Here is a 23,738-nt window from a genome sequence, read left to right as displayed (position 1 = left end):
GCACACCCGGGGCCGCAGGAAGCGCTCCGCCCGCCGCGCGCGGGCTGCCGGGCCGGGAAGGGGCGGGAGGGGCCGGGCCGGGAAGGGGCGGGCCGGGCGGGCGCGTCCCGCCGTTGCTGCGGTGACGGGCCGGAAGCGGCCGCTGCTCCGCGCGCCATTTTCAAAGGATTTCGGGCGCTGGGACACCGCGGCCGCTCCGCGGCGGCCCCGCTTGCCGGCGCCTGCTTTTAGTGGTAAGTGTGGGGGGAAAGTGGCGTAAACCTGTTGGCAAAGCGACCGACCGCCCCTCTGTAGGTACGGATCGGGATTGCTGGAAGGTCTGCAAAGCTAGCAGTTTAAGCAGACGGGTGATGGCAGGCTTATAATCGAAAGAGTTTTCTTGTGCTGTAGTGGGAGCGTGCAGGGTGTGGTGACAGCCTGCCCAGGGAGGACGTGGAGTCTTCCTCTCTGGAGACATTCTAAACCCACCTGGACGCGTTCCTGTCACCTGCTCCGGGTGACCCTGCCTGGTCGCATGATCTCCAGAGCTGCCTTCCAACCCTAACCATTCGGGCATTCCATTACACTTTAGAAAAAAAATCTTTCTTCGGAACAAGTGGTGTCTTTCCATTGGCAAAGTGCTGAGACTTCCCAGCAAGCGTGTTGTATGAATGTCTTAGTCAGAGGTGAGTTCCCAGCAAGTCCCCTTGGAAGCAGACTTTCCTGAAGCAAGTGCTGGCTCTTTGGGTGTATCTTGGGCATGATGCTGCAGCAGCTGCTTGTTAGGGCACAGCCCCGAAGCACCGCAGTAGTCAAATAGCAGGGCCACTGAATGCCTTTGGTACCTGGGCAAACAGGACAGGAACCAAAAAGGAAAAAACCTTTAACATGTAAGTTCTGTTGAATGAAAAATGCATTTTGGTATTTCCCAAAACTGAGACTGAAACTGCATTTCACGATTGTCTTTGATGTTAATGTTACAGACTCAATTAAAAAAAAATTGTTTCATAGCATATGCATTTGTCCATAGTAATTTCTTTGTGTTCATCTGTTAGCAATTTCTTTGTGTTCAACTGTAGTTTTGTTGTCCACATGGCTCAATGACTGCATTATTTCTTCCAAGGCCAAGATCCACCTTTGCTCTGCTTTTTATTATTACATTTTCTGATTGATAACACAAATACTGCATCTGCAGCACTTCTGAACTGGTGTATTCACCATCAATTTTGCTGTGTTGTTCTCTGTATAGAAGGAGGACTTCAATCTGCTAATCTAATACCTATAAACATTGCTTCTTTCACACAATTTTATGCCAGTTGATTCTCTCTACTTAGCCCCTAGAGCAGCTGGACATAGGATTCCGCTATTGCCCATCTTTCACATGAAGGTTCAATTTTAGACATTGCTCTAAAACAGTAGGGAACAGTTTTAAGTACTACATATATCTATTACATAAACATTTATATCTTCAAAAGACTGCTTCACAGCCATCCAGTCATGTTATAAATGAAGCATGTGAATGTTGTCACTTTCAGCGCTCTTCATGAGCAAAGGGGGAACAAAAAATTAGGCTAATTGGCTCTGAATACTCTTCAGCAAGCAACTGAGACATGTAATCATTTAAACATATTAATAAATCCTGTTTAGCAAATGGCTGATTTAATGTACTAGAGATGTAATTTCTTAAACATTTCCTGTTTAAGAAATGGCTTAATTAAAGTACTGTTCAATTTTCACTTTTCTGTTTTTCATCGAAAATGGAAATTTGATTTTCTTCACAGCAGCACTAAATTGTAAGAAATATTTAGATGATAAATTATGTGACCTGTTTATGGAGCTAATGTAGCCTGTCTCATGGGAAATACCAAAACTGTTAAAAGTGCTTTCCAGTACTTTGCAAACTTACAGACATCTAGTAGGTGTGACATACCTTTCATCAGGACTCGGTTGTGATTCACAAGGCTATTAAGCTTCTTTAAAGAAAAGCATATTCTGGATTGAATTGACTGAGTGCAAATAATGTAGAAAACTTGGATTTAGAAAAAAGCTTTTTGAGAAGGTTGTTTACCAAATGCTTTGAAGAAAGCAGGTGTCTGTCAGAAATGGAGAAAAGAAGCTGGTGGTTAAAAGAGAGAAAGTACTATATTGCAGTGAATGTGCAGAAGATTGTCTGCTCTTTAAGACTGATCTGAAATAATGGGTTAAACAGCAAGGGACAAAATTTGCTCATTTTATGGACACGTTAAGTGCAATCTCAAGGATTGCAGAAGAGTTTCACTGGACTGAGTAAAAAAGTAGGAGTTAAAGAATGATGTTAATAAAGGCAAAATGATACACGCTCTGGTCTCTAAAATGGTCTCTAAACTTTTAGAAAGATGTGACACTGTCAGTGCATTTAATCTATGCTTTAGAGCAAACAATGACCAAGTTCCCTGGTTTCAGCTGGGATAAAGTTAGTTTCCTTCCTAGTAGCCAGTGCAGTGTTGTGTTTTGGATTCAGCATGAGAATGATGTTGATAACACTCTGGTGTTGTGGTTGTTGCTAAGTAGTGCTTGCTCCCAGCAGAGGACTTCTCAGTGCCAGTGAGGAGCTGCATGGAAAGCCACGAGGGAGCATAGCCAGGGCAGATGATCTGAGCTGGCCAAAGGGGTATTCCACTCCTTAAAAAAATTAACTGGGGAGTAACCCAGAGTGGGGCTGCTTGTGGTTCGGGGACACGCTGGGCATCAGTCGGCAAGTGGTGAGCAATTGCATTGTGCATCTCTTGGTTTTATCAACCTCTCTTGCTTACTGCTGCTACTGTTGTTGTTGTTGTTATTATTAATTTTGTTTCAAGTATTAAACTGTTCCTATGACAATCTACAGTTTTTGCCAATTTTTCCCCTCATTCTCCTCTCCACCCCTGTGGGAGTGGGGGGTTCAAGCAAGCCAGCTGTGTGGTGCTTGGTTGCAAGCTGGGGTTAAGCCATGACAAACACTGATCAGTGATCAGTAATGTGAAAGAGTAGGTTAAACAGCAGGGGACGAAATTTGCTCATTATGTGGACATGCTAAGTGCAGTCCAAGGGTGTCAAAGGATTTCACTGGACTGAGTAATGATGCCAGAGTTAAGGAGCAGTGTTAGTAAAGGCAAAATGATACATGCTGTGGTCTCTAAAGTGGTAACCACTCAGTGAGATGTGTCACAGTGAATGCATCTAATCGATGCTTTAGAGTGATGAAAAAGGCAGATGGTGAGTTAGGAATCAATATGAATACTACAGCCAAGTATCTGGCTGATCAGAGAAAAGTCTATCAGATACTATTATAGTTATTTCAGTCCAACTTGAAGCCCTTCAAGGCCCTGCATTATAGGCTTATATGAAAAAAATGTATGTAGGAGTGAGATTTGACTCGTGTTTTAGGTGTTTGTACTCTTGCTGTGGCAACTGTCAAGAGACACAGGACATTGTGTCAGACAGGTCTTTGATTCAACTGAATCAGTGCATTTCATGTATTGATTTTATATTTCCAGAAAAACAAACTTTCCTTTGTAGAAGTAGAATGTAGAATGTAGAAGTTACTAGATACTTTTTCATGTCATGGTAAAACTAGTGATAGACTAAGTTTAGGATATAAGATCTAAATTATGGTACTCTGAAATGGCAGAGGTCTGGAATTACTGACAAATAATTTCTTTCTAGCACAGGGTGTATGACAATTATTATCTTTGAAGACTTTAATATCTGTGTTAAGCTCTCTGAAATAACAACCCCAATTCTTATATTCATTTCAGGATGCCTTTTGGACCTATACTATAGCTATTCATTTCCTGGTCTTATTGTGGATCCAATGTGGCTCTAGAAAGTATAAGATAATACCCTTTCTGCATTGATTCCAGTGATAATAATGAATTAAATTAAAAATTTCAGTTTTTAGGAATGTGAGTGATTCAACCAGCAATTTGTCAGTACTTCCCAATATTGGATTGTGTTTAGGTTACAATATCTTAAATGCCCATTGCAGGGATTTAGTGAGATTATATATGTGCTTCATAGCCACAGTAACTAAAGTGCTAACATATGTCCATTTATTTTTCTTTGCAGTTACTTCCTGAAAAAGCTGCGACACAGATTTGTTCATGATATTTCTTCTGTAAAACTTTCTCATTTCAATTAGTAAAAAATCTTTGCTCTTTCTAAAACACAAGCTTTTAAACAAATCTGATGATCTATTTTGAGGTAATTTAATCTTTTTAACTGATAAAGTCTTCTTAAGGAGAAGATGAGCTCAGGAGTTACCAGTTTTCCTCTGTAGTAATATAAAATGTATTCCTGAGTCTCAATCTAGACACAGTAACACAATCACACTTTTCCTGAATTCAACACAGAATCTTCAACTTTAATGTAGAAATACCAAGAACTTGTTACTTTAGTCTTTGGCTGCCAGAGGAGTATGAAGAGCATTTCCTACACATCAGGACAGTGACTTCTGCTGAGTACACTGGGGGAACCAAAGTGCACCGCCGCCTCCTTCAGCCCTCCCAGCACACTATGTGAGGGATTGTTGGCAATGCCATTGCTTAGTTAATGTCCCAACAACCCAAACCTCTTCAAGCAAGTATTTTTGGTAGTACCCAGAGCAGATGCCGTGCTTGTAAGACTGGTGATTCTCATCTACGGAGCAGTACCCGGCAACCACAGGTCTGTTGCTAGACTTCTTTGTGGCATTTTAATAAAATGAGATGAAATCTTAACTTTCCAGCATTAGATATGAGAAAAACATACACATTTTCCTCACTTTATTAGTAGTAATTCATTTTATTTTCAAATATTTTCATGTATTTATTAAATATATTTTTAAAATCTGGAGGACTGTGATGATAGTTTGGGTGATCTCTGTATTCTGTTCCTTTTATATGAGATGCAAACAACACCACCTTGAATTGGTAGTTTGGCTGCTCAAGTCTTTGCAGCCAATAGGTTAATACTGAAACTTCTGAAGAAATGTGAGGGAAGATGTTTTAGAGAAATAACTACTTTTCAAAAATATTTCTAACTATTGAACAGATGTTTTTACAGATTAAGAAACATAAGCTTTAGTACTTGATTTGTCTTCTCATTCTATGTCTAAATTCAGAAGGACATAATGATGTAAAAATTCTTCTTCCCTCAGATGTACTTGGGAAAATCAAATTTATCATTTGGATTCAGACACAGTAATGCTGATCCAGACACCTTTAGATTTGCTTAGTAATAAAAAGTTAACTAATCAGTCAATTGAGAAAATCCCAGCTCTCTGATCCTTAAACTGTATTTTCCAGAAAATGATGCAAGTATGACTACAGTACACCAGTATTTTTTATCATTTCTATTTTCTATCATAGAATGTAGATGTTGAAAGTTAATCTGTCTTCAACATTTTACATATTTTATGCAATTTTAGCAATGGCTGGCATAAGATATATTAAGTACTGGCTTGTAAACTTTGAAAGTAAGATTTATATATGAAAGAAAAAAGTATGAATTTTTCAGAGTAATCTGGCAATTTGTATTGTGTAAGATACAGTGATGACCATGATTCAAAAAAATCAGAATATAATGAGAAAACTAACTGCCAAGGCAAATACTTATTTTTAAAGGAATATCTAAATATGTTTAAAACTTTTTTGTTGCAGTTATCCTGTTTTAATTTACTTAAAATTTAAGGACGTGCTTCTGCATGAATGCTTTTATTCTACAGAATAAAAATTTTTTTTCCATTATTTTATCCTATATTTTTCCTTCTCTAAAGGACAGATGCTGTAACCAGCAGTCTTTTGCAGGTGTCCTGTTTTTGTTGACTGTGACAAGAGCAGCTTTGGAGGTGTGTTTACAATGAGTGCAAATGCAGAGCGGAGGTTTGTTAATCTCAGGAAACGTCTGAATCAGCTGGGCTATCGGCACCCACTGGGAGTGGACAGCTTACCTTTGGTGGAAAAGCTTTTCAGGTATTCAAAGGGGATTCATTTAAAAATAGTAATCATACAGTAGGTATTGTTTGATTTTTGACAGGTTAAAAAGAAGGTTTAATATGAGGATTGTTTTCTAGCAGTGTTATATTAGAGCTAACATTAAGTTCCAGTGTCTGATGAAGTCAAATGGGTTTGCTTAAATTATGGGAACATCTTAAGATTTAATTTAATTCAGTAGAATTGCTTCTAAGGATCTATGGCATAGGAAAATTCAACTTTTCTAACCTAATAAGAGAGACAAGAATAGTTGCTATTGATATTTGCTTAAAAGGACACACTCTCGTAACTGGTTGTATAAAAAATAATCCCTATTGCCTGTCCTGTGGCTTAAAATAAAACATTCACATCTCCATTTATTATGACCTCATTTGGAGAATTTTAAATTTGTTGTCTCTGCCCTTTTTACAAGACACATAACAGAAAAAAGGCAAAAACTTTCAGATTTCCTTCTTATTAGATCTGCTTATTTTTGGCTTTGACATTAGTAATTTCCATAGTAATCCAGTTACATTTGACCAAACACAGAAATGTAGCAATTCTGGTTCTGTTGCTCTCTAGTATGTAATACAGATGGAAGAACATAGGTGAGCAAATATGGAGTCATCTGTCTTCAACATTAAGTCTCATTCATGTGTCTACAGGTAGATTTACTCTCTCCATCACTAGCTTTGATACTTATCATATGTAAACTCCTGATATGCTTTGTAACTATTTTGTTTTCTTTTTTTTTTTTTTTGTCCTGTTCTTTCCTATTTACTGTTTCTTTTAAACAGTAAAGACACTTCCTGTCTTTCAGTTTTTCTTATATGACATGAATGTTTTGTTGCCTTTGTTTGAACTCATTTGTTCCCCCTCTTGGGGAAAGGGTTTTGTTTCTCAGGTCATAATAAACATTTGCATCTGCAGTGTGAAGGCTGATAGCATTGCTAACACATCTGATGCTCCTCTATCCTAGTGACTTAGTTCATACAACTGAGAGCTTGCGCAAAGCAAAGTTTTCTTCTGGGAAAACAGAGAAAGAGTGCAGCAATTATGATACTATTTTGGAACCTTATAAAACAGAGAATGCTAGACTTACCAGGGAAAATAATGATCTACACCTGGAAATATTAAAACTGAAAGAGAAGTCTGATCGCCATGTTAAAGGTAATATACAAAAGAAGATTTTATTTTTTTAATCCTTCCATGCCAAAATAAAATTGTGGCTAAGTCCTTCATCTGCAGATTCTTTTATCTATGCTTTTAAGTGAGTGTGAGTGGTCATGGAGTTTGGTGCCTTTAATGAATTAAGGTTCATGCTCAGACATTTCTTTTGCAGTCATAAAACTTTGGAAGTTCTGCAGATTTTTTTTTCAATAAAATATGAGACTGTTAGAAGTCTAATGTATACTTTTGTACCTTGAAATGGTGTTTTTTAATTGAAAATTAAATACTGCTGTTAAATGGGCCTTTGTTCCACAGTGGGTGTTTATTTGTAAAACATGTATAAATATATATTTTTGTGTGTATTTGTAAAAGTATGCACATATGTATGTGTATTTGATAATTTTATGCTATGGAAAAAGAATATTGGATTTTCTTTATGCTTATTTTGGTACTACTAGGAAAAATAGTGAATTAGAGAGATAATACTGCTTTTCTCTCCCTTGAAGATTTGAAAGCTTGCTTAAGGAGGGTTGAACATGAAACAACTGACTTGAAATTTTTGAATAACCAGTATATGCATAAAATTAAAGTGCTGGAAAAAGAGACCAAAGCCAAGACTGAAAAAATTCAGGAGCTTCAGGAGAAGAATCTGCAAGCAGTGGTGCAAACACCTGGTGCGTGTGAATAATCACAGATATTTCAACTTTTTCTGGGCTTTTTTGGATCTTCAGAACATAATATCTTTTCCTCTCATAAGAGAAGTTACTGTACTGAAATATCCAGTAGAGTAACATCACCCTTTGAAACTTTGGGCTCTGAATTCTGTCATTTCTCTGTCTGAAGTTTCATTAGGTCATCACTTGTGTAAGGGACAAATTTGAATGCAAACTTAGATTCAACTGGAGACTTTTAAGTTAAAATGTGACTAGAAAGCACTGTTAATCAACAGCTATTTCTTTTATTGCTGCACCTAATTAAGAGACATAATGTTTGTCACTTGCATATTTTTGACAGATCATTGATGTGTAAGTGACAAATTCAGATTTTTGGAATCAAGATCTAAATATAGCAAGATGCAAAATATGTCTACAAGTATTCCAATCCTCTATAAACTTACAATATTTAAAGGGTGTTTTGATAACTTAAAATGTTCTACATGTTACTTTCAGGTTAATGTCTTTCTCCAGGGTTTCCTTTTTCTTAATTTTTTGAAGCTAAGGAATATAGATTATTTTGTGAAATTTTGAGACTGTCTTTTTTTCCCCAAGTCATTGAATTATATATACATTTTTGGCATTTGAGAAAAATCAACAGATAGCTAGGAAAAATTCAATTTCCTCTTTATTTTTGCATACCTTTTCACACTTCATGTCCTTTGCTTCAAAGATGGCGTGTTAGGCTTTTGTCTATCCTTCTGCATACTTGCCCCTTGGTCACCAGTCTTCTAGGATTTTTCTATACTACATCATCCAATATTGCATGTTCTTATTTAACCATATGATGAAGAGGAAATGTTCTATCTGGAAAAAATACTGTGTTTTGCTTTTTTCTAAATATGTTATCATTCAAGCTAATAGCATACTCTGCTTGATAAGCAGTAGGATATGATATTCACTGAAATGAACACAGAGTAGAAAGAATAAAAATACTACTAAGCAATGAATGCAAAGGTTAGTTTGGTCATAAAATAGTTCTTAAATGTTAAAACCAAATGCCTTTTGTGGTGTTTTGATTTAGCTGTTTTAGTAAGCTGAATCACTAACAGCTTCAACAAATTTGAACTATAGAGTATTTGGGATCTTAAACAGTAGGGAAAATTACTTCTAAAAGCTTTGTGTGTTTCCTTATTATAATAGTGAATTTTGGCAAAACTGTTACTAACCTGCAAGAATGGTGTTGTCTAGAATATGTGAATTACTTTGTGTGTTTCCTTATTATATTAGTGAACTTTGGCAAAACTGGTACTAACCTGCAAGAATGGTGTTGTCTAGAATATGTGAATTTTATCAGCTTATTGCAGGAGGATTAAAATGGTGAAACATGCTAATTCAGAAGCAGCAGAATAAATAAGAAAATTAATTTTGTATTAAAGAATACTATTTTAAATACTATTTGTATTAAAGAATACTATATTAAAATAAAATTTGTATTAAAGAAGACAACTTTAATTTGCTTTAACTCCAAGTAAAGTGTCTCTGGTTTGGGCTTTTAGGTGGCAGGAGGAAGAGCATTCCCTTCAGGCGGCAGCGCATGCAGATAGACCAGCTTGTGCCCCCATCAGGTGTCAGTGCCTACCCAGTGCCTCAGCCAGAGCACCCTTACATTGCAGACCTGCTCCAGGTGGCTGATAATCGGTGAGCCAGGAGCTTTTCAGCTCTGAAGTGTAGGAGTGTCTTTGAGTCTCACCATTGGTTAGTTAAATTAATCTTCCCCCACTTGAGTCTGTCACTGGTGGCAGTAGTTGGTAGATGGTCTCCCTGTCTTTATCTTGACCTGTGAGCTTTTTCTTTTCTCCACCATCCTGTTGAGGAAAGGAAGTCAGAGAGCGTCTGTGTGGGGGACTGGCAGCCAGATACAGTCAACCTGCTACAATATCTCAAACAACAGCTTCTGCATTAATATTTTGCAAACTATTTCTCTGTGAAATATTTGGGTTTGGGAGCAAAGATAAAATGCTTGAATTGTGTGCATACAATTCTTCCACGAATTCACATAAAAAATATAGTGCTATGTTTCAGAATTCAAGAACTGCAGTCAGAAGTAACAGAGCTACAAGAAAAACTGGAGACATCTGAAAGTGGAATGAAAAATTATAGCAAACAGGTATGTTTATATCATCAGTTGTAGTGGCATTGTTGTTTCATTATTAATATTAATATTCTTGTTATTATTTGGGTGTCATAGCCATGGTAATGGCCTTGGTGTCTTAAAAACCTTCTTGGGAATGCATTGTAGGGCTTGTGAAATATAATTATTCTAACTTGACTGTGTCGAGCAGTTTTCCTTCTCTGCCTTTGGAGACAGCAATGATAACAAATTCTTGCCCAGTGGTTTTGCTGATAAATTTTGACTTTTGAAATTACATTAAATAATCTAAACTTGACAATCAGAAGTAGAACCTGTCTGCATTTTTTTAGTGTGTAAGTGTTAACTTGTCCAAAATAGCAATTTGATCTACATATATCTTAGGATAGTTTTTTCACTGCTTGGACTGGTTATATTTTTTAAATTTTTATGAACAACAGATTCTATGTTTTAATGAGAGTGGATTGATAAGATAGGTACAATCTTTAAGTAATGGAATTACATCAAATGTTCATATGTTAAGTCTTTCAAATCTAGGGGTTTGTGGACACTGTCGTCTTTCTTTTTTCTTCACATCTTGGTTTTCCTCTTCCAATATTTCCTTTTCTCCAGTGACTGAAATAGTCACTGAGTTAGCTTACTTAGAAGTTTTTTCCCTAATTTTAAGTGCTAGTCTCAGTTAAGTTGTAGCATTCATTAACTTCACTTTAAATCAAAATTGTTTGGTTTTCTTCAAGAATGTAATCTAGTAGGAACTGTTTCAGTTTTTCCTTACAAATTGTGTTTGATTAGTTTATTTCACTTTCAAGGATACAACTTTTTTCAGAAGAACCAAAAATCTAGAAAACAACAACAACAAAAAAATACAAGATAGAAATTGCATTTTTAGTTGTGTACCTTTTTACTGAATGTTATGTGTGTGTTTATTTAAATGAAGGGTCTATTAATGGTGTGTAAGGATACTGGAGCTTTTTTTTTGTCCCTCAAAGGTTGAGATAAGAGACAAAGAAATCGAGCGCTTGATGCTGGCATTGGATGGAGGGCGGTCTCATGAGGTTCTCTCTCTGGAATCGAGAACTAAAAGTAATGAGAAGCTTATTTCCCACTTGAATATACAGGTAATTCATTTATTACAGTTGTTTAGTCAAACCTAACAATATAGCAATCTGAAAAAACCCCACAAAACTTGTAGCTCTTCAAAAAACCACTATAGATATAAAATCAATCGATGGAACTTGCCTTTCTTTTTTTGATGGCAGTGTTTCTTGACTAAAGAAATTTCACTTCCTGTTTTAAAAGTCTGTCAGAAAGGTTTTGTTAAAGAATTCAATGACCTCACATCTGTACATAGTATGTTAATCTGAAAGTATTCAGCAAATTTTTGTATGACACACCGTTTTCAGCAAGTTTGAAAATCCTTTTATTTAGTTAGAAAGTTATTGCATACATGCCATTTATGCTTTAGAAAGTAACAATGTTATATGTAATTATGGTAAGGGGTAACACTGTAGATGTTCTCATGAGAGAGTGGGAAATCTTCCTCATGGATTTCAAATGGTTCCCACTTTGACTCCAACACAAACTTGTGAGGAAAGGATAAGCTTAGGATAAAGGTGTTTGTGTTTACTGTGTGTATTAGCATGCATTCAGTAGTGGTCTCTGAATGAGAATTTAAAGCTGGGCTGGAGTACAAATCACATAAAGCCCATCTCTGGATCTGTACCATCAATTTTCAGGTTTTTCTCACATGAGTTAGCTGTTTTGTGTACTGATTGTGCATGATGTACAGTAGCACATTGAAGAGTTTATTAGCTTTGGTTCAGTGCTGCAAAAATATGGAATGAGCTATGACTTGGAAGGAGGACAGCTGTGCTCAGTGGTCCTGAATTAGTAAATCATGATGAATACAAATTGATTGTACAGGGAGTGAGCCCAGAGCTGCATGAAGCTGGTTTTGCACCATCAAGACTATTTCTCAGGCTTGGTCCCAATATACCACTTTTATTTGGCAAGAAATGTATGGTTGTCTTTAGATAGTAGTATTCATGACTGTGAGAGAGCTCATAACATTGTGTTTCTTTTTCAGGTTGATAAGCATTAAGCTCTAAAAATAGAAAATCTTGGTATTTTTAACATGATACCACGTTTTTACTTTGGATATAGAGATACTGTATTTCAGAAGGTTGGGAGGAACTTTTGCAACCTAACTTAAGAATGCATATTAGTATTTTAATGAAAAAGAATGCATATTAATATTTTAATGAAAAATGTCTTTCAGGTTGATTATCTTCAGAAAAAAAACAAAGAACTCGAAAATCACATTCAAGATCTCTTGGACACTAAACAAAATGTAACTAGTGAGGTAGTGGATTTAAGCAATAAAAATCAAGAACTGTGTCAAGAACTGAATGAAATAGATCACTTGGCACAGCAGTTGGAAAGACACAAAGAAATAGTGCTTGAGACTGCAGATAAGGAAATAGGAGAAGCAAAGGTAATCACTAATGTGTCACAGAGTGATGGAACTGCTGCATTTTACTTGGTTTTATATTTTCTAATTGCAATGAAAAGCTTATTGGCTTGTGAAAGGAAGATTAAAAGGATTTTTTTTCCAGTTTTCTTAATATTTCATGGAATTTCTCACTTAAAGTGGATTAATCACAACTATTTTGTACCTTTACTGTATTAGGTTGAGATGATTTTAGTTAAGGGACAATCTGTCTTTTTTATTAGCTTAGTGTGAAATAAAATGCTGAAGTACTTAAAACTATTGCTAGGTAATGCATATTTGCAATAGCAGTACATATATTTGGAGGGGTTTTTCCTATGAAGAGGAAAAAGGGGTTTTTCCTATGAAGAGTCATGCAGTGATCGTTGTGCTCCCGAACAGCGTGGGTGTTTATACCATAACTTTTTTGTGCTTTCACTTTGTAGGAGCTTTCCCACTTTATTACAAGGAACTAACTATACTTCATTTCTTACCAAAATAGTCTGCTTCCTTATTTTTTTGTAACAAAGGGATTTTTGTCATTTTGAATCATTTTGAATAACTCTTAACATATAGGTTAATTTTGGTTGATAGAAAGAAATTGAAAGAAAAGTCAGTGAAATACAGGATCTACAAGAAACCATAACAAGGCTTAAATCAGTAAGTAAAAATATTTTCAGTTCTTGTTTGTGCCCTTTTTTCATGCTGTCATCCACATAATTGTTTCATTTATTATAAAAGAAATCAATTTAACAATTAGCAAGAAAACTTCTTTAGTACCCTGAACCTTTGATGTAAAAATTACTAATTAATAAATGAAAGAGCTAGAGAAGCTACATCATATTGTTGAAAAAATAAACTGAAAGAAATCTCTCTAGACAGTATGGTTGACTGTGTCCTTATTGTACATTTCCTTATTTCTGCTGTCTGAAGTCATAATTTCCTGGTGACATAATCTCTTTTACCACTAATGAGTTATTACATCCTCGAGGATTTTCATTGTTTTGAAACTGCTTTGTCTCTTAATTGGGATGTGAAAAATTGTCCAATATTTGGCTCACTCAGAAACAAAGCATAGGGCCCAGATGGAAAACATCACTATTATCAATTCTTTGAAGACCAAACTCTTTCTAGCATATATGGCAACTTGTGTATTAGCTGAGTACAATGTTTTGTTTTAGTCTATCTAGGGAGCTTGCAAATACAAAAATACTTAATTTTCAGGACATCAGATTATAGGAAAGGTGTGCCAAATAGCATTTGATTGGCTTCAGAGTTGCAGTGACTGAGATGCTGTATTGTAATGCACTTTAACACCAACACTGTTACCAAATGCACTTAAAATTATTTCTTGCTTTAGTAGTTAAATTTTTTCCCATGTTTGTATTCCACTATCCTACTGGTTGGTTTGCTTTTCTTGTTACTGCTTGCAAACCATGTAAAAAGTAATGCTTACTAAGACTTAATAAAATAAATACAATGATGGCCTGCCACAAATATTAAAGCATAAAAGATCCAGGTCAACCAGAAGTAAACAGTGTTGTATATTAAAAGTTTATCAAAGTGTTTCTTTTTCCCCCAAATGTCTCTATTGGTACTTCTAATTTTTATAATAATGCTTGTTACTTCAGGATTTGTGCTCGTGTCATAAGGAGAATGAGAGACTGAAAGAAGAACTCTTTGGGAAAAAAGATGAAAAAGGGCATCTTGAGCTGTTGTTAAACCAGCTTCAACAAGAGAAGCAAAGGCTGACAGAAAAAACAGAGAATTTAGAAAGAAAAGGTAAATCATCAAACGTAGATTCTTGGAAACTACCTTTCTGTAATTTTTGAAATAGAATACCTTCCTAGTTAACATACAGTTAATAGTACTAAAAGACCTTTAAGACATATATAAATTAAAAGAAGACTGTAGGTCTCCAGTCATAGTTGAAGTGAAAATTCTCGTCATAGAAAGATGTTTTCATTCTGTATGTGAGAACTGAAAGTTGAGCTTTTTAGTGTGATCCCTATCCTCATCCTTATCCTAATTCTGTGGCAGTTTCATGCAAAGTAATTTCCAAAACTCTTCAGACTCCATTTCTTGACAGATTTATCCATCTAGGTTTTGAAAACCTCCAGGGATGAAGATTCCACACAATCTCTAATGTTCTTCAGTTGTCAGAGTAAAATATTTTTCCCTGTATTACAATTGTTTGTAATTGCTTGTAGCAATTAATTGCCACTGTTCCTTATTTACCTACATAGTAAATAGAAACTGGCTCCATGTTATCTGTAAGTCCCTTGTCAGTGCCACTGTCAGTCTTCCCTTGGCTCTCCAGCACTTCTCCAGGCTGAATAAACCCAGTTCCCTCAGCTATTCCCCATACAGTAAGCATTCTGCTGCCTGACCAGCTTGCAGGGCTTGCCTTGGATTTAGTTTATCTACATCTTTCTTGTTGTAGAAGGGGCAAACCTTAAGACAGTATTTTAAGTGCAATCTCCTGGGTGCTAAATAAAGGGGAATAATCACGTCCCTCTGTCGATAGAGCTCAAGGTGTGTGAGGCCTCTGATGGTTTTATGCTACTCACTTGTGTTTTGCCTTCTTTAGCCTTTAGAACTCTTACATCCTGTTCAGCAGGATTGCTGCCTACATGGTTGGTAGGCAAATTAATCCATCCTAAATGCCAGGGTCTTTGAGGAAATTCATGACTTCCCTATAGAGTTGCTTTTCTTTCTTCTTTCTTTTTTTTCCTTCCAGAACGAGAACTTGTCCTAGAAATTGAAAGAATGAGATTGGACTTTGGTATTGCCCTAGGAGACAAATCTCCATCACGTCTGGATGCATTTGTGAAGACCTTAGAAGATGACAGGGACTACTATAAGCGAGAATTGGACTATCTTCAGAAAATGGTTAAACTGAGGCCTAGCCCAAGCCGCAGGACTGCAGAGAAGGTAAAGTTCTTGCTGTCAAGATAAGTGAAAAAAATACTGTAGAAACAATTAAGAAGCCATCAAATATATTTTCAAATTCAGTGGCATTAAATGACTGTAGTAGTTTTCTAAATTACATTCTTGATGCAAAAAATCAACTGAGAGAAACTCCAATGAACTTGCCTTTTTCTTTCCTTGTCACATTTTACAGTAACACTGATTACTTATTGATCAGTTTATTGAAATGAATAGAACTAGATAATAATCAGAAAAAGGCTGAAATCTTATGGCTAGCTCCTTTGCTTTTTCTTTTTAACAGCTGGTTCTTGATGTTTAGATTACACCACCAGTGCCAGGCTTTTTCTTGTGATTAAAATTATTTTGAATATATTTTTTATGTATTGCTAATAGGAAGAGTTCTTTTCTGGTATTAATTTTTCAGACATTTTAATTAGCAAATTTTAACATAAATTTATTGATTACTTTTCAGAGTGAAGAGCTTAAATCAATCACCAGAGAAAGAGATGAGCTGCGGTCTGTGTTAGACAGATTTGAAAAGCATATGATAGAAATTCAGTCCAATGTCAAATTATTGACTGCAGAAAGAGACAGATTAAAAGTTCTTTATGAGCAGGTAAGAAGAAAATGTTTATAGTTAACATTGAAATGACCAATTAATATTTCTTGTACTGTTGGTTATTTAAAATGAAAAACCTAGTAGAACACAACCAAGGCTAATAAAATACATACCTGTTTTTATTACATGTTAATAAATTATGTATTCTGGTTAGTTTATTAACTTGAAAGCTATTAAAGGTTATTGTACTCTTATGTTTAAGTTATAAACATAAGGAAAAATCAGTAGAATGCATGAGAAGGTTGTGTAAAGATACAGCAAGGGAGCAAGAAAGGAGTCGTTAACTGATAAGAGAACAGTGAAGTTAGGCTATACTTGGGACAGTAAAAGAAAATCAGGATGATTATTTTGACAGTGTAAGTTGTCATGCCACTGAGTGATTTAGGGACTATATTTTAGTTATCTAGGGAAAAATAGGACTATTCTGTAATTACAGCATTTTGTTAGTGTGTACACTATAATGCAGTCCATGTATGCTAACAAACTATATTCTTTTAAAGTCTCAGAGTGAATTGAACAGGATGAGAAGAGAAGCAAAACACAGCTTTGTTTCTCAAAGTCACATAGAAGAAGAAAGAGACATTGCACTGAGTGACTTTCGAATGCTAATGGCAGAAAAAGAAAGTCTTGGAGAAAAATTAAAGGTGAGCTTTTATAGCTTCATTGCTTACACTGAGGTGGCATATGGGGAAGGGTTATACCATAGTGCTGTGTTTGTGTTTGACTGTCTATCAGTCCCCCTTTTCAGTCCAATAACTTTGGATTTCAAACTCACTTAAGAGCTCAATGAATTTATATGATTACAAAATATCTATTGTTATTATTGTTACTGTTGTTATTATGAATTACAAATTTTCCTGTAAACACAGTCCCAAGCATGGGTAGAGGAACATGCTTTAAAGTATTTAAGGGCAAACATGTCATCACCTTGTGTGGGAGACCTAGATATGGAGGCCCAGCCACAGCATACTTCTTGCATATGCACTACTTTGAAGATGTTTGAGTGTCATTGTGGTGGAAGAAATCATGCACTTCACTCACAAGAGAGAAGCAACAATGTATTTTATTCACTTCAGGCAGTGAGTTTCAAAAATTCAGTGGTAGATGCAATGGTGGTTTAACAAGATTTGATGGTAAGGTACATTTGAGTATTTGCTGCATAGAGGCCAAGGTCAGACAAAACTGTCAGGGAGACCTTCCCATTGAGTCATGAGGTTCAGAAGGGTCTTCTTGCCTTCCAGACTCCTCAGAGGGGTGGCTGGATCCATTCTTGGTGAATAGTTTCTGTCTCAAGGATGATAACAATCTTTTATGTCACTAAGCTAACATTTCAACATTTCAGTGCTCTCATTCCCAGCTCATTAGCTGAGTATGAGGTGCAATAGGGATTCTTTCCCCCTTAACAAGTATCCTTCAGAAGCTCCCCAGCTCAAAGGGAATGGTGTGCAGCCTGCTGCCATGCAGGAGAGCTCAATGGGCTGTGGGCCATGCTCTGTTCGTGGATTTTGATGATTAACTTCTATTTGCAGCACTATTTCAGTAGCCACATGCTCAACTAGCCCTCAGCTGCTGCCAGGCAAGACTTACAGCCCTTAGCTATGTGCTGTTAGCTCTCATCCCACAGTCTTCCTTAATCTGGATGCACCTATCAGGAGGGCCACTAGTGCTTAACCAAAAAAAAGAAAAAGAGGGGGGTGGGGTGGAGCACACTCTCACAGTCACCTATGGTTCTTATCCTACAAACTGGGGATTATATGGACTTTTTCATTTTTGCTGATCTTTAGTTACTGTTGCATTTTTTAGCAGAGTACATTTTAAATGGCACATAACTGAACCATGAAACAGAAATTCATTGCAATCCAAGTTTCAGTATTTTTGACCTTTAAAGAATGTTTGTTAATGCAGTGATTTTCCTGTTACTATGATCTTGACATGCAACCCAGGAATGTGGTGGAATCACCAGCCCTGCAAATGTTCAAAAAGCATGTGGATAAGGCACATAGGGACATGGTTTAGTGTTGAGCATGGCAGTGCTGGGTTAATAGTTGGACTTAATGTCTTAGAGGTCTTTTCCAACTTAAATGATTCTATGGTTCTATGACCGTGTGATGTCTGGTATTAATGTGCATTAATGGTTGTAGTCAAGAGCCTATGATTTCAGAGGATTTGTTTTCTTGCCTTCTTTTTGAAAATCATTTTAATGGACTTATTCCAGGACAGCATATGTCACTGGTGATTGTATGATGAATGCTTCCACAGTTTGATTTTACTACCACAAAAATAAAGACCTGTTGTGTATCTGAATGCAGTGGTAGTAAATCTGACCTCTTTGCTTAAAGCATATGCATGCAGTAGTAGAGATGTGTTTCCAGCTCCATCCTTTCTTCTAATAGGTGACTACCAATGTTTTATATGTGTGCCACTTTGAAATACCTTTACAAAAACACTAATCTAAGGCATTTCTAGGAAGTGTGAGAGTTTGTTTCAGTTATGCACACAAGTCAGGGAATAGATAAGTAATCTTTAAAGGTTTCTTCATAGATATAGGGAAAGGTCAGTTATCTTTGTAGTGTGCCTTGCATGTTGTAATGAATAATATTTGAATAAATTTATTTAAAATGTCTTAGGGCACTAAGTTATACATGCATGCAACCTCATGTAGCTCAGTAAACTCTACAACAACTCACAAATATTAATTTGGTTAGGACCAAATATAAATATACTATTTAAAAAAATCTAAACCAAGAATCAAACCCAAAATCAGTGATGTTATATTAAACTACAGTAATGTATTTTCAGCTAATGTTCTGTAGTTTTACAGAGAGAGCTTTGCATTTGGTCATTCATCTAAGAATGTAAAGCAATATATTCTGAAACATAAAGCTTAAATTTCTCTGATTAAATCTAAAAATGTCTGTCTTGTTACATGTAATTTTATATTTCTCAGATGCATCAAGAAGCAGCGTACCATGAAAAATCAAAGCTGCAGCATGATATTTCAGAATTGGAGAATAATATTCAAGGAGTAAGTGCTTTTTTAGGAAGTAAGCTTTTATTATTTCTAAAATAGGATGGACTGTTCCAGAAATTATTTTTATATCTGTTTTCAACTTAAATTTATTTAAAAGCTAAGTTGTTATAGCTTCCTGCAATAATAACCTTTGGGTATTTATTTTAAATTGCAGCTTCAGATTGAAAAGGGTGAACTAAGGACTACAGTCTCTATCCTGAAAGAAAGAATAAACTATTTGGAAAATGAATTAAATCTGAAGTCAAGTAAACTTGCCCAGACTTCTGATGAGTCTTCTCAATTTAAAGCTGAGATTTGCACACTTCAGTAAGTCTGATACAAAATGTGGTGATCTTTTACAGATGCTAGAATAATTCTGTTTATTCTGTGACTGTATAGCAGAGTTGAGTTCCTGGGAAAGACTATAATTATAAATATTTTAAAAATCACTTGGTACAGCTTGTATGTTAAAGAAAAGTAGGTGTGAGTAAGGAAAGTGCTGTGGTAGCTTTTCACAGCAAGCTTCTCCTGGACTTAGTTGATGACCAAATATACTGATAATCCTTATGGCTCATTCTAGAATTGTTTCCTCCAATAACCGTATTTCCTGCTTATGAATGTAGCAGAACTGAAAGTTTCTAAAGGGATCCCCAAATTCTGTTCAAAAGAAGACAGATGCCTTTGCAAACTGCAGCAGTAGGACCTACAGTTTTGAGAATGATCCATAGACACAGTCTGTGGGGATTTGACCAGCTTGCTTAGAACTGGAGGATTCAAGTATCCTCATGTATTTGTAAGGCCTATTTAAACTTGCAGGATCATTGTGCTTTTTTAAACTTGCTTTAGTAAAGAGCTCCCATCAGGTGTCTAAATGTCATAGAACAAGAAAAAGGCTTAGAGAAAGTGAAAACAGTATTGAACAGTATTTGAAAACAGAGGTGGAAATGAGAGCTGTTGATGTAAAAGATCACTACAGGATGGGTAATGCTGTAGATGACATTTTTTGGATATTTTATAAGGGAAACCAGGGTCTGTGGGGTATTCCCCTGTCCCCCATCTGAGCAGTACCACACAGCACCTGGGGGATTACTGGGAAGAACTGAAGCTGAGCACCAGGCCTTGCAGTTCATCTAATGCTCCCAGTTGACAAAGAGGACAATAATAAATATTAATAAGTCCTATTAGGTTCCTATAATTTCAGTGTAAAGCAGTGATATTGCAAAAAGAAGACAATGAAGAGTAGGGCTACATTTATTTTAGCATTTGATTTTATTTTGTGTGTGGTGGAAATGCTGTGTTTGCCCCTTTGCCCTTTTTTTCCTCTCTCAGATTTCACTTCAAAGTGGATGAAAGCAATCTTTATAGAGACATTCTGTATTCTGCATTAGTGAGGTCTTTTAAGAATGAAATCTCTAGTTTTTGTGGGATCCCACTTGACAGGGATTTTTTCTTTACCTGTTTCATAAATAATCCATTTTGTTACTTTGGAATTTTGGTGTTTTTTTTTTTTTTTTCTAAGTCACTTTGATATTTCTTTCCAAGAAAAACAACTGTGTAGGTAGATGATTTCAAATATCTTTCAAGCTCTTTATTTTTTAAAAGTAGGATCAGAACTGTAGCTGTCTATTTGGTTGTTTCTTAAAATGTGGTGGGGCTGATAATCACTGCTATGAGCTCCATATCAAAAACTTTATAAAGCAAGAGTCAAAAGATACAAGTAGCATTATGAAGAGTAACAGAAATAAGAGGAGGTAAATGTTTGTGGCTAAGGTGGTTGCTCCACCAAGGTTCCATTTCTCCATTTTGGATTGATGTTGAGGTGGACTTGAAGCAGCAGTCCAAGTGGTGTTGGCCTCAGCAATCCTCTCTCTCAAGAGAGAGGATGGTTAGTATGGCACAAACCCTTGCTGCTGGTTGGTGATACAGCCCTGTCAGGAGGTTATGCTGGAGCTCTTCCAGCACTTGAAGCAGCTTAACAGCAGAAGTTGAAGACCCAGAATAAATTCCAAGCTTCTTTCAACTGTATACTCATTTTTCAGGCTCTTAAATGACCAACAGCAGAAGTCTATTGAAGATTTACAGCACAGATTGTCCCTCAAAAAGGATGAACTACTGGCAGCTCAAGATGAAATTATAAAGCTGAAAGAGATAATAGGTAATCTATAACTATTTTTGTGCTTATTTCTCGTTTTTAAAATAGAAAGCACTTACTCTTTTGTTTTTAGATAGGTTAAACCAGAGGAGCACTTCGCAGGAAGAAGCAGTCAGTGTGCTGAGAAGTACCATTAGTGTTTTGGACAAAGAAAAAGACAGTCTTCAAGAAACTGTAGATGAAAAAACAGAAAGAATTGCATGCTTAGATGACAACTTAGCTAACAGGGTATGTCCAGTAAAAGTACTATTTTGCATTCCACCTGGGGGTTTTTAAAGCAGTTATGTTTTAGGGAGATGTTTTGCCTTGATGACAAAGTCTGTGCAGAGCACATAAACACTGTGCTTGGACCCAGTGCAGAGTCATGTGCCAACTCAATAGAACTTTAATTATGAATGTTACTGTATTCCCTAAATACTCCAAGAAAATAAAGAAGCATTTGTTTGCATTTTGCATGTGGAGATATTTATGATATCTATGATTTATGATATTTATGAGATATAAAGTACTAGCCTGAGATGACAAAATCTATAGCTGACTTCCATCCTTCCATCTATTTCAGTGACAAGACAATCCTTTCTCAGTAAAGAAAATAAAATTGGAAATTATTTATTGGTGCAGAACTAAGATGAAGATTTACATTAAAAGTTCTTTAATGAAGTGTCCTCTTATATTGCAACATAATAATACCTAATACAGCTTTTAATTATTTTTCATAGGAAAAAACAATTGCTCATTTACGTTTAACTGTCTCTGAGCTGGAGTCCTCAACAGAGTAAGTAAAGAGTAGGATGCCTTCTTTGGAGGTTTTGTTTTAGGCAGTAGTTTCAAAGTGAAAGTAGATGGCTATTTTAGTTATTTTGATGAAATTAAGTTATTCCATTTGAGTCAAGTAGAGGAGTGCGCTGTGTTGATAAAGATGTACTCAACTTTGGAAGGCACTTCCTCTGCAATTATATTGCAGGCTGCTAAGAAGCTGTTGCAACAATCATTAACAGTTGCTTGTTTGTATTAATTTCCTTAAACTGGTAAGGTTTCCTAACTCTTGGTAAAGAAGTAGTTTTCTAGCACTCCACTAGGTATTAGATTGACCCAGGTAAGATTCAGAGCTGAATTCTTAATGATTGGCAATCTAATTCTTCGAGCTTAAGTACCGTCTTAAAATGTATTTATGTAATTTTTAGCTGGGCTTCCTGTGATCTTTCATTCTTTCCTCTTTTTAAGTGTGACTTTTTAAACTATGGCATCTTAAAAGCAAAAATTTAAACACCAATATTTAAATATTTGAAGACCAATGTAACTGAATATTTGCCACATTGATGCATGATCTATATGTGTCAAAAAAAGATAATGCAAAAGTTCACCTAAGTTTATGGATATTTTTATTTCTAATTTTTTGTTTATTCTTTTCATTACTCTTTTGATAATTGCCCTTCAAGTGTAAATTATTTGTCTTCTTCCATATGGCTTATAAAATATGCAATTACCATAATCACTACCAAACACAAATAAACCTAAGTATCTAAAATTGCTCTTTCTCTAATAAGATACATCTTACCAGATACATCTTCAAAACTGAAGATTAAATCCATCTTATTTCTGCATATTGACGTTTTCCATACTTAGTTTACATTATATTTAGACTCAGTTTGTCATCATTCAGAGAGCAAGAATTTTATCAGATTATTTTCAGCAGTGTGTGGTATAGTAGAAGAAGGGACAGCTTTAATAATGTTTTCACTTGATAGCCAGATGCAGGACAGGCTGAGCAACAAAGACCGTGAGATTGCCAGCTTGCATCGCCAGCTCGACACATCCCAGCTAGAGCTTGCAGAAATGGGAAGAGTGAAGGAAATGGCTCTGAAGGAAAACAGGCGACTGCAAGATGACCTGGCTACAATGGCCAGAGAAAACCAGGTATGAAGACAGTATGTGATACTGATGTATTAAATCATTTATTGCTTGCTTGCATCAAAACTGCTACATCCTCGCTTTTGATTGAGGTGTTTAATTATTGGTATTTCTTGAGCCCTGGGATGTTGAAAATCACTGGGCAGAAATTGTAAAAGCAATACTTCAGATACCTAAGAGTAGTCAATGCAGTGAGGGAGAAGTGGGCAAGCTTGCAGTTGGTAACCCTTCCTCAGATTAAAAAAGAAATCTAAATAAAATAAATCTAGAACTTTATAATATAATGAAATTATGTTAATTGGTTATATCACTTGCAATCAGTATTTAATTGGTAAAGATTGGGTGTTATTATCTGTGGAAGTGATTATTGAGAGAGGGAAAGAAACTCCAAAAGCTGACATCAGATTAATCAGGTGAAAGTGAGAGAGAGAGGAAGGGGATTGATAGCACATCTGAATTTGTTCTGGTGCAGTGATTCATTCATTTCATCCATCTAGTTCCCATGGAGCATTGGATTTATTGAGTGAGGTATGCCATATTTTAGATTAGGGTGTTTTGGAAATTAGGGTTGGAAGAATAATGAGTTGGTTTCATGCAGCAGCTTGTTATTGGTGACCAAAAGCCTCCCAACTCCAAGTGCATGACATGGACAATATATAACCAAAATGTTCAGTTTTTTATAGGGTAAGTAACCAAAATGTTCA

At 36.0% G+C, this 23,738-nt stretch overlaps 1 protein-coding gene across 5 annotated transcripts in view; it reads left to right on the top strand.

Annotated features, from left to right (window-relative positions):
• Positions 1–109: 109 nt before the first annotated feature.
• CEP135 (centrosomal protein 135) overlaps positions 110–23,738 on the top strand; it is a 36,374-nt gene continuing 12,745 nt past the window's right edge. For 3 of the 5 annotated variants that reach the window (XR_011680001.1, XM_071432336.1, XM_071432339.1), the window contains exons 1-20: positions 110–233; positions 4,066–4,662; positions 5,784–5,948; positions 6,928–7,118; positions 7,625–7,792; positions 9,331–9,472; positions 9,857–9,941; positions 10,913–11,041; positions 12,202–12,417; positions 13,006–13,071; positions 14,043–14,193; positions 15,152–15,345; positions 15,815–15,958; positions 16,462–16,605; positions 18,909–18,986; positions 19,147–19,298; positions 21,011–21,126; positions 21,197–21,351; positions 21,843–21,898; positions 22,872–23,040. Coding sequence is in view for 4 of the 5 variants with exons in the window: in XM_071432336.1 (XP_071288437.1) it covers positions 5,836–5,948; positions 6,928–7,118; positions 7,625–7,792; positions 9,331–9,472; positions 9,857–9,941; positions 10,913–11,041; positions 12,202–12,417; positions 13,006–13,071; positions 14,043–14,193; positions 15,152–15,345; positions 15,815–15,958; positions 16,462–16,605; positions 18,909–18,986; positions 19,147–19,298; positions 21,011–21,126; positions 21,197–21,351; positions 21,843–21,898; positions 22,872–23,040 (2,469 nt within the window). In the remaining variant the exon portion in view is untranslated. Of the gene's footprint in view, positions 234–2,545; positions 2,721–4,065; positions 4,663–5,783; positions 5,949–6,927; positions 7,119–7,624; positions 7,793–9,330; positions 9,473–9,856; positions 9,942–10,912; positions 11,042–12,201; positions 12,418–13,005; positions 13,072–14,042; positions 14,194–15,151; positions 15,346–15,814; positions 15,959–16,461; positions 16,606–18,908; positions 18,987–19,146; positions 19,299–21,010; positions 21,127–21,196; positions 21,352–21,842; positions 21,899–22,871; positions 23,041–23,738 lie in introns of all 5 variants that reach the window. The other 2 variants (XM_071432337.1, XM_071432338.1) reach the window with 2 other exon arrangements.

The sequence above is a fragment of the Agelaius tricolor genome, unplaced genomic scaffold (genome assembly GCF_023055355.1).
Source record: "Agelaius tricolor isolate 1412-34295 unplaced genomic scaffold, bAgeTri1.0.p SCAF_8, whole genome shotgun sequence".
In the NCBI taxonomy this organism is placed as follows: domain Eukaryota; kingdom Metazoa; phylum Chordata; class Aves; order Passeriformes; family Icteridae; genus Agelaius; species Agelaius tricolor.
The sequence above is the reverse complement of the archived record's forward strand: the minus strand, read 5'-3'. Positions and strand labels throughout refer to the sequence as shown.